Source organism: Aulostomus chinensis, chromosome 10 (genome assembly GCF_037954235.1).
Source record: "Aulostomus chinensis isolate RoL2024-O1b breed Wild chromosome 10, RoL_Achi_v1.0, whole genome shotgun sequence".
Taxonomy (NCBI): domain Eukaryota; kingdom Metazoa; phylum Chordata; class Actinopteri; order Syngnathiformes; family Aulostomidae; genus Aulostomus; species Aulostomus chinensis.
The window spans coordinates 16,803,063-16,813,178 of NC_141329.1; the positions used below are offsets into that span (position 1 = coordinate 16,803,063).

The 10,116-nt window shown below is 40.5% G+C and overlaps 1 protein-coding gene across 2 annotated transcripts; it reads right to left on the bottom strand.

The window, feature by feature from the left end:
• Window positions 1-2,499: 2,499 nt before the first annotated feature.
• On the bottom strand, window positions 2,500-9,598 carry LOC147254528 (dehydrogenase/reductase SDR family member 13-like). Of its 2 annotated transcripts, XM_086216173.1 has the most exons (6): window positions 9,478-9,598; window positions 9,178-9,363; window positions 7,332-7,450; window positions 7,051-7,174; window positions 5,961-6,287; window positions 2,500-2,767 (listed from the first exon to the last, which is right to left on the bottom strand). In XM_086216173.1, the coding sequence occupies exons 2-6, from the start codon at window positions 9,302-9,304 to the stop codon at window positions 2,508-2,510; spliced, it is 957 nt and encodes a 318-aa protein (XP_086072299.1). In that variant the 5' UTR covers window positions 9,305-9,363; window positions 9,478-9,598; the 3' UTR covers window positions 2,500-2,507. The 2 variants fall into 2 exon arrangements, with proteins under 2 accessions (XP_086072299.1, XP_086072298.1); XM_086216172.1 differs by lacking the exon at window positions 9,478-9,598 and having other exon boundaries at window positions 9,178-9,470.
• Window positions 9,599-10,116: the final 518 nt, after the last annotated feature.

A 10,116-nucleotide genomic window follows, 5' to 3' on the forward strand; every position in this document is an offset into this window, starting at 1 on the left:
TGCTGTCCATCTCATCCCAAACCATCTTGATTGGATTTAGGTCAGTTGACTGTGGAGGCCAGGTCATCTGATGCAGCACTCCATCACTCTCCTTCTTGGTTAAATAGTCCTCACACAGCCTGGAGGTGTGTTTGTGGTCGTTGTCCTGTTCAACAATAAATGATGGTCCAACTAAACACAAACCAGATGGGATGGCATGTCGCTGTAGGATGCTGTGGTAGCCATGCTGGTTCAGTGTGCCTTCAATTTTGAAGAAATCCCCAACAGTGTCACCAAAGCACCCCTCACCATCACACCTCCTCCTCCATGCTTCATGGTGGGAACCATGCATGTAGAGACCATCTGTCCGCCTTTTCTACATCACAAAAAGACACAGCAGGGGAATCCAAAGATCTCAAATTTGGACTCATCAGACCAAAGCACAGATTTCCACTGGTCTGATGTCCATTCCTTGTGTTTCTTGGCCCAAACAAATCTCAACTTCTTGTTGCTTTTCCTTAGTAGTTGATTCTTAGCAGCTATTCGACCATAAAAACCTGATTGGCACTGTCTCCTCTGAACAGCTGATGCAGAGATGTGTCTTCTCCTGGAACTCTGTGTGGCATTTATCTGGGCTCTGATCTGAGGTGCTGTTAACTTGTGATTTCTGAGGCTAGTGACTCGGATTAACTTATCCTCAGCAGCAGAGGTGACTCTTGGTCTTCCTTTCCTGGGGTGGTCCTCATGTGAGCCAGTTTCATCTTTGCGCTTGATGGTTTTTGTGACTGCACTTGGGGACACATTCAGAGTTTTTGCAATTTTCCAGACTGACCTGCTGCTCTTAAAGTAATGATGGACTGTCATTTCTCTTTATTTAGCTGATTGGTTCTTGTCATAATCTGAATATTAACAGTTGTCAAATAGGGCTGTCAGCTATGTACCAGCCTGACTTCAGCACACCACAACTGATGGTCCCAACCCCATTAAGAAGGCAAGAAATTCCACAAATGAACCCTGACAAGGCAGACCTGTGAAGCGAAAACCATTTCAGGTGACAACATCATGAAGTTCATTGAAAGAAGGCCAGGGCTTGCAGCACTGTCAACATAGCAAAGAGGGCTACTTTGAGGAATCTAAAATATAAAACATATTTACAGCTATTTAACAATTTTTTCTTTGCTAAATAATTCCATATATCTTGCTTCATATAGTTGATGTCTTCAGTATGTATCTACAATGTAGAAAGTAGTAAAAATAAAGTAAAAACATTGAATGAGAAGGTCTGTCCAAACTTTTGACCGGTAGTTCACTTTTCTGTTGACTTTTCTTTGAGCATATAAACTCTGAAGTGTATGCGTGTGCCCATCTGCTGCTGATTGCCAGGTTGAAAGGTCATTCTTTGATACAAGTGATCATTTCCTACATATCCATTGTTTGATAAAGTTGGGACTGAAACAGTAAGAAGATGAGGGTGTATTAATGCTTATTCAGTTTTGGAAGAGACAGAAAAACCTGTTCAGAGGCTGGGGCTTATAAATGTGCAAGTTTATAGATATAGACAAAATAACTTACTGTATATATGCCTGGTATTGACTTAGCAGGATTTCTCCTCTGTCCTCCTTTAACTGATTTTCCCACCTGCGCATTTCACAACTACACGTGTACAAACTGGACTGACAAAAATATTGAATCTCAAATCTCAACATTCTTTTCAAGGTATGTCAAACCTGATTAACATCTACCCCATTCATATTACCTCAGAAAGGGTGGATTCACCTTTTGTAAGACACAATAAACCTTGTTTCTATCACGACTAGTTCAAAAGAGATTGTTTCTAAAGTTTTAAAGCTTCATTTTTAAAATCACTAGAGCTATCAAGCAAGTACACTGCTTGAGTAAATGCATTGTATTGCTTTCACCCACAAGTCCTATCTCCTTGCTGATCTTCCAGAACTCCCTGGCAGTTGTGCACTAACAAGTTCAACTGTGACCTGGACAAACGCCACCCACTTCTCACCTACTTGATGAATGATAAAACAAACACAATGCTGCTGAGTCATGGTGAGCATGTAGGTCATTAAGTTCATCTGTTTTTTTGTCATGAACACCAGGCTGTGTGCAAAGCCAAGCATATTCAGATTCAGATTCAGAAAATAGTGCAAAGTGCGTGTTTTTTAAAGGGCAAAGTTTCACATAAAATGTTGAAAAGTTAAAAAAATCACCTGCCAATAATAATAGCTTGATTGTTTATTTTTAGTATACATCAAGAATTGAACATGTACACCAAGTTGTATAATTATAGATTGATAAACTTTGATCCAGCCACAAGTTATTGTACACACATATTTTAGTATACCAACACAAGGGTCTGACAGCGATGTTGGGAAAACTTCACATTTATGATGTGTTTATCTAAGGAATGTTGGTATGGTGGTGGGTGAGTAGAGGGTTAGCGTTAATGACTGTATGAGAATATCTGTCGATAAGAATATACCAACTCAGTATCGAGAATCAAATGGGAAGTTTTTTCAAGCAAGACCGCATAATCTCTCACTGAGTTCCCACAGCTTCTTAGCTGCAGCATCATCCTTGGCTTTAGGGTAGACTTCTCTCACACTGCAGTTGGAGAAGTAACGTCCACTCAAAGGTTCCAGGCCTTCTTGAAGAGCACAGTGAAGGGTGGTTTGGCATCCTTGGACAGTGTTTTTGAAGAAAAAGAGAAAAATGGGCTGCATCAGTGTTTTCATTATAGAGTTCGCGTTCCTGGCCAGCTCGGAGTTGATGGCTCCTGTAGAAAATACAGTCAAAGTAGAAATGTCGTTTGGAACCACTCTCAGGCCGGACACACCTCAAATCCACAAACATTTTTAGGTTCAGATCTTGATCACAATAGAGTAACATATGAATGAGGCCTAAAATAAGTTTTTGCATTGTTTAATTTTCAATTCCCTTGTCTCAGAGTCAATGGAATTTTTGAAACGGCTTTTCTGAAGGTCTAAAGTTAACACAGGCTTAAGATACACTTAGCGGCCACTTTATTAGGTACATCTGTTCAATTGCTTGTTCAAAGAAATAGCTTATCAGCCAAACACATGGCAGCAACTGAGTGCATTTTGGCATGCAGATGTGGTCACGACAGCTTCCAGAAGTTCAAACTGAGCATCAGAATGGGGAATAGAGGAGATTTACAGAGAATGGTCCAAAAAAGAGAAAATATCCTGTGAGCAGCAGTTTTGTGGTTGAAAGTGTCTTTTTGATGTCAAGGGACAATGGGCAGACTGATTCAAGATGATAAAATAGCGATATGATAGAGTACTATACTATAACAGAGTATTTCTGAACACACAACATGTCAAATCTTGAAACCTTGGGCTACAGCAGCAGAGGGCCACACTAGGTGCCATTCATCCAGGCTCACCAAAATTCAACAATAGAAGATTGAATAACAATGTCTGGTCTGATGAGTCTCAGTATCAGCTGTGACATTCTGATGGTAGCATCAGAATGGTTTATCATCTTGTTGAAAGTATGCCACAAAGAATTAAGGCAGTTCTGAGGCAAAAGGTGTCCCCAATAGCAATCCAGTAATAGCAAGGTGTACCTTATAAAGTGGCCAGTGAGTGCATTTTAATGCTTTATCGAACGCCATAAAATATGTCAGTAAATTCCAGAACTGTTAATTTGTATGTATCTTAAGGCAGTCAAGTGGCTTAACGGGACAACAGAGGTTATTACAGAAATTAAATGTCACCACGCTGAAAACAGAACATGCATTAAGCTAGTTGTGGTGACGTTAAAGTCATGTCTGTGGTATTTTTTGGTTCACAGCCTGATGTTAGTAATGTACTTCAAATGACTGGATTTGCACTTCAAAAATCCTAAAAGTGGAAGACTATAAAGAATCTCATTAACTTTTCTTTGCCACAGAGCTTATTTTCTGCAATAATCCAAAATCCAATGTAAGAGTCCCTTGCTTTTGGTCAAGGAAACACACGCTAATCCCAACAAAAATAGCTCATTTCTGCTACTCAGTTTACCACACTTTCAAGTCAGTTTCAAAATATTCACAGAACATTGGATTTTCTAGCATTTTTGATGAATACCAGTGAGGGTATTTTGTGGCCCCTTTCAAAACATAAAAGTTACTAAATTCCAACAAATTGTGGTAACCACATATATCCTAGCTATTGAAGTAATTCTGTAAAACTAGGGGCCAGATCCAAGCTACATGACTGTCAGAGTTGTGAAGTTTTTTAATTGAAATAATAAAAATACCTACTAAGAACAAAACAGAGTGATATAGGTAATATGTTTACAAAAGGTTTTTAAATCTAGGTCAACATTTAGGCCATTGGGAACAAGAGTATTAGAGAAATAGATCCAGCCTCAATGCCATGTGCTGCAAAACTTAGTTTTGCCCTTATATACTGGCCACATATACAAGAGATATTAAAAATAACACAGTTTTTAGTGCAAGAGCTTACCCCTCTGTTGGAGCAGTATTTGTGGAGAGAGCAGGTGTGAACTGACTAGATTGTCTCTGAGGTTTCTAGCTCATGAGAAATTTACTCAAATGAACTAAAGACATGAATGAGAATCTGATTTTCTAGACGTGTCTGTTGGAGTGCCGCAACCATGGCTGAATGTACTCATGGTGTTACATAAACGTATTTCTCTTCCACTTTTGATGAATCTTTTTAATTTGTCATCTCTAGGTAACTTTTTGAATCTCTCATAGCAAACTCCTATATTTCTCTCCAACTACATTCTTTAAATTAACACTTTGTTGCTAGAGTGTATATAGAAACATGGTTCTCCTTATACAGATGTGTTCCAACCTGCACATCCAAAGGCACAACTATTTTAACGGCGAAGACCATGACAAGGCTGTTGTGATCAGTGGTTCAATGTATAGTAGATAGTCTCCACAAGAATAGAGTAGTATTGCACTTCAAAATGCAGAGTAGTTTCCGTTGTCTTTAAGAGGTTTGCCTGTGACTGTTTGGCTTCATCACTGCGGATGGAAACTTTCATGTTCTAACATTGTTGCATCATGGTTCTGAACATCTGCAATGTATGACTAAAAATATACCGATCCATAGCAGGAGTGATGTTCACTAATTACATGTTCACGAACAGATGGAAATGTAGGCCTACAATGTCTAGCTTTAGCTTCATCTTATATGTGATATTGGATCCATTTGTCTCTACACCTGCTACTAAAGAGCACTCATCATCACCAGGTCCCAGCAGGCAGGTAAAGAGCAGCAATTACCTCCATTTATCTAAGGACAGACCTGTTTGACTGATACAACCAGTAGCTTTTGCCAAGTTTGTTTAAGGTAGCAGAGAGTTGCAATTATGAGATCTGCCTTTTAGCTAAGGCCCAACCGATATAGGATTTTTGAGTCCAAGACCAGTTTTAGAGCAGAAAAAAAATCAATGATAAGCAATATGTGCAACCACTGTCGTGGATTTTTGACCTGGACTGAACTCTTTCGATGCTCATTATGCCCCAATATTGTACCAATATGACTAAGTAAGGTCATTTAGAAAGCTAATTTCTTAAACAGATAAATCTATTAAAAATATTGTCATATATGACCATTTAAATGAATACAAAAATAAAATAGTAAATTACTATTCATTACTTTCATCATGCTGGGTTTTGCTCTTGTGATTGCAGGACACACTACAGAATAAATTTACATATTGCAGGACCTTGTTTTGGTTGATCTTCTAATCCCTAAATGATCTGGGTTTGTCACCCTATGTGTGTGTGCTGTTAGCACTAACGCCAGATGTGAGATATTAGAACAATAAATATCTTTGTCATGAACATATTCCAGTGTGGAGCAAGGCGTGAGACCGTCATGGCGAGAAAACTGAAATGAACTGCCACCTATTTTGGAATCTGTACTCAGGAAAGTATTACTCCCCATCTCTTTGCACGGTATGAACATAATTATAGTTGGCCTGACCTGGATGGAGGCTGTAGCAGGTGACCTTGGTTCCTTGCAGCCTCTTGGCCAGCTCATGGGTGAAGAGTACATTGCACAGCTTGCTATCCGAGTAGACCTGAAGAACCTCCATGAATGAGGTCCCCAATCCCAGAGCTTTGTGGTTGTTCAGACAGTCAAAGTCTATTTTACCAAAGTTGTGTGCCATGGATGACACATTGACTACCCGGCTTGGCTCACACTCCTTCAGTCGCTCCAGCAACAGGTTGGTCAAGAGGAAGTGGCCCAAGTGATTGACACCAAACATCATCCCAAATCCATCATCTGTCCGACCCTGCAGGTAAACACCTGAGACAAAGGACAGCACAGAATTCTTGTTTCCAGATACAATCAACACTTTAGGGCATCAAATCTCTGAAAAACAAACAAACTTTGCTGGAATGCACATCCTCCCTCCACCAAACTCGACCCCCTCCACCACCTGGCTGCCCCTAGAAATTCTCTCCATAAAAGTTATGAACAGAACCGGTGACAAAAGGCAGCCTTAGCAGAGTCCAACCCTCACTGGGAACAAGTTAGACTTACTGCCAGCCAAGTGGACCATGCTCTCACCTCAATCTCAGGTTGGACTATCAACCTGACCCTCCTCTCCAGTACCCCTGTTGTCGACATTTCCAGGAAGGCTGAGGAGTGTGATTCCCCGGTAGTTGGAACACACCCTAAGATCTTTTCTTAAACATGTGGACCACCACCCCAGCCTGCCATTCCAAAGGCACTGCCCCCGATGTCCACGCAATGTTGCAGAGATGTGTCAACCACAACAGCCCTACAACATTGAGAGCCTTGAGATTTTAATTGTGGTAATTTTATTGTTTATTGCTATTCCAAGAAGAAGTTCAAAACAAGCAGACTGGATCATATCTCAGGGCTCTGTCCAAATTTGCTAAAACCAAATATTCAATATTATTGGTCAGCTTGTCAATATATGACAACACAATTACATCAGTGCAGTCAAAAAAAAAAGCTTGATTGCCATGACCTGCTCTGTTAAAATATCATGATTAGTAAAGTAATCTTGTATAAAACATCAGTCTATAATGAGAAATCTCACCTGCGTTGTTGATGAGGAGGTCCAGTCGGGGTTCACTCTTTAGGAAAGTTTCAGCAAAGCTGCGAACAGACTGAAGATTCCCCAGATCCAACTGCATGAACACCACCTGGTTGCTTCCACTCTCCTGCCAGGGACATCAAGCTCTATTTGACTAAATATTTCAGTGTGAAATAAAGATACATTTACATCTCTGTCAGCCACAAAGAAAATTTCCAGTATTCCAAGGTCCTGCAACGGTTTATCTAAGCAACTCATCAATCCAACATGAGATTTCTTTCTACCCTCTTGACTTCTTCCAGAGCAGCTTCTCCTCTTTTTTTACTACGACAGGCCAAGATCACTCTGGCTCCTCTCTTGGCCAAGTCTATGGCTGTTGTCTTCCCAATGCCTGTGTTGCTGCCTAGAGGTGAGCACAATGATACATGTTTAATTTGCTCTGTCCTCACTTTAAAAAACATGGTTGCAAATGCACAATAGACTCAAATGTTTGTGCAGAAAAGGACACACCAACATAAACAATAACAATAATAATACATTTTAAACTACAATGACACCTGACTCCACCTGCTCCAAAGATTTTGAAACTGAAAAAGGTAGTTGTCACTGGATTTGTCAGCAGGATCATATTTTGAAATGGAGAAATTAAAGTTTCATCAATTCAATAAATTCTCGTGGTCTTCTGTTTTCCATTTGGTCTGGGTCATGGGGGCAGCAGCCTCAGCAAGGAAGCCCAGACTGTCCTCTCCCCAGCCACTTTCACATGCTCTTCAGGAGGAATCCCGAGGTGTTCCCAGGCCAGCCGAGAGATATGATCCCGAGGGAGGCGTCCAGGAGGCATCCTCACCAGATGTCCGAACCACCTCAACTAACTCGTCTTGACATGGAGGAGCAGCGGCTCTATTCTGAGTCCCTTCCGAATGACCGGGCTTCTCACCCTATCTCTTCGGGAGAGCCAAGCCATCCTGCAGAGGAAACTCATTTTGGCTGCTTGTATTTGCAATCTTGTTCTTTCCATCATTACCCAAGGTTCATGACCATAGGTGAGGGTTGGAACGTAGTTTGACTGGTAAATTGAGAGCCTCGCCTTTTGGCTAAGCTCCCTCTTTATCACAACGGACTGGTTTAGCACCCGCATCACTGTGGCTGCCTCCCCAATCTGCTAGCCAATCTCCTGCTCCAGCCAACCGTCACTCGTTAACAAGATCCCGAGATACGAAAACTCCTCCTCCAATTCTTCAAATCTCATGAGAAAATCCCTACAATTTTAGGGAATTATTTAAGTTTCATAATCAATTGATATATTGATACTCGTGTGATTCCAACAGTGAGTCAGCTGACAGTCAGTTAGGGATGAACATTGTCACGAGGAGTGCCCAAGGTATTCCACATGTAACACTCGAGTATGACTGACTGAATCCAGCTTGCTTTGAGGTAAGCAACACGCAGAAGCAGAAAGCCAAGCAGAAAACCACTCTGACTTCATGCAGCGTGAAGTCAAAAGACCTCATTCATTACATCAAGTCTGTTATTTTTCAAAGAATCAGGAACTCATGTTTGATGTATGCCTTGAAGGCACCCAAATGTTATTCCAACCATGTGTTTGGGTGGACATCATGTTTGAGCTGCACAATTTATTTTTTCAAAATCAAATTTCTTTTCTTTTTTTTTGCTGAAGATGATGAACCTACAAAGAACTGCCACTGCCTCAAAGCATTTTAGTCTCTTTTGATCCATAATTTGTCTTTTACAGCCCAGATTTTACTGTCTTGGTTAAGGACTCTTAATCAACCTCATTGTAGCAGCAGAAGGCAAATATCAGTGATGATGCTCGAATAAATCCCCTGCACATGAGCTGATCATCACCAAACAGCAGTTAGTAACTACTTAGTGAAGTGATCCTTTTCGAGCAGCCCAATATGATTAATTCCAATTGACATATAATGTAATTACATAGATCTTAATCATACAGAGACACAGGAATAAATCACATTTGCTTTGTGTCATTATTTCTCTTATACATTAAAATTAAATATAATTTGTGATGTTTTTTTGTCTATCTAAAAAAAAAAAAAAAAAAAAGGTCATACATTTTTCTGCCTGACACAGCAGCATGCAAACCAGACTTACCTGTCACAATCACAGTCTTTCCATTCAGCTTTGCCTTGCTGGTGCACTGCTGTCCCTTCACTACAACTTGACGCAAAATGTATGCAGCTCCTATGACGCCAACCACGACCAGCAGGAAGACAGACATGGTTGTCAGAGATGGCAGGTCTGAGCTGCACTTGTAAGACGAGTCCAGCGAAAACTTATCTAGGGGTTAGACGGAAACTTTATTTCACCAAAATCTAGTCACAAACACACCCATTTCCTGCCAGAGCTAGACAATGTTCTCTCTGTTAGCAGATTACAAAAGAGTGGAAGTACCAGAAATCTTAAAAGGCCAGCAACAGAATATGTGACAACAGCGCACGGAAGCTACCGCTGAGCTTCATAATCACAACCAATGAGATGATTTCACGTATCAACAATAGCTATGATTTGTGTAGGGGAAGGTGCACGGGTGGGGCATAAATATTGTGTATTAGGTGGCGTGGTTTCGTCATAGACTGCTTAAGCAACACAAAAGTGCTACACGGTCCGTGTACCCTTTGGAAATTTGTTATTCAAGATGAACCACCAAACAAATATGTGTTACGCCTGTTTTTTCGTTTTCGAAAACCATGTTAGTTTTCTGCTTGACCACCTTTAACGTGCAAAGGTTAGTCACGTGACTGAAAAGTCGCTCACGTAAACGTTATCAATGAATTGAATAATGTACCTGTGTAAAATACGGACTTTATAGTTTTTACTACCAAGAAAAAGCCAGTAACGACTTGAGGAAAAAATATCAAAGAGTAAAAGACAGCCTACAGGGAAGACTGTGTGCATAAATATCTTGAGAGAAATAAGAGTTAAAGGAGCTACCATTACTCACCCAATAACCCATTGCAAATGACGTAATGTCAACCTTTCCACCAATCACAGTCTTCGCTGCAACACTTTAGCATTTTGGGAAGTGGAGTA

Excerpts from the sequence above, each read along its gene's own strand:
- LOC147254528 (XM_086216173.1), bottom strand. The coding sequence starts at position 9,304 with ATGTCTGTCTTCCTGCTGGTCGTGGTTGGCGTCATAGGAGCTGCATAC. Across the intron at positions 7,451-9,177 it reads AAAGACTGTGATTGTGACAG|GCAGCAACACAGGCATTGGG; the intron begins GTAAGTCTGGTT and ends GCTCACCTCTAG. Across the intron at positions 6,288-7,050 it reads CCTCCTCATCAACAACGCAG|GTGTTTACCTGCAGGGTCGG; the intron begins GTGAGATTTCTC and ends CCTTTGTCTCAG.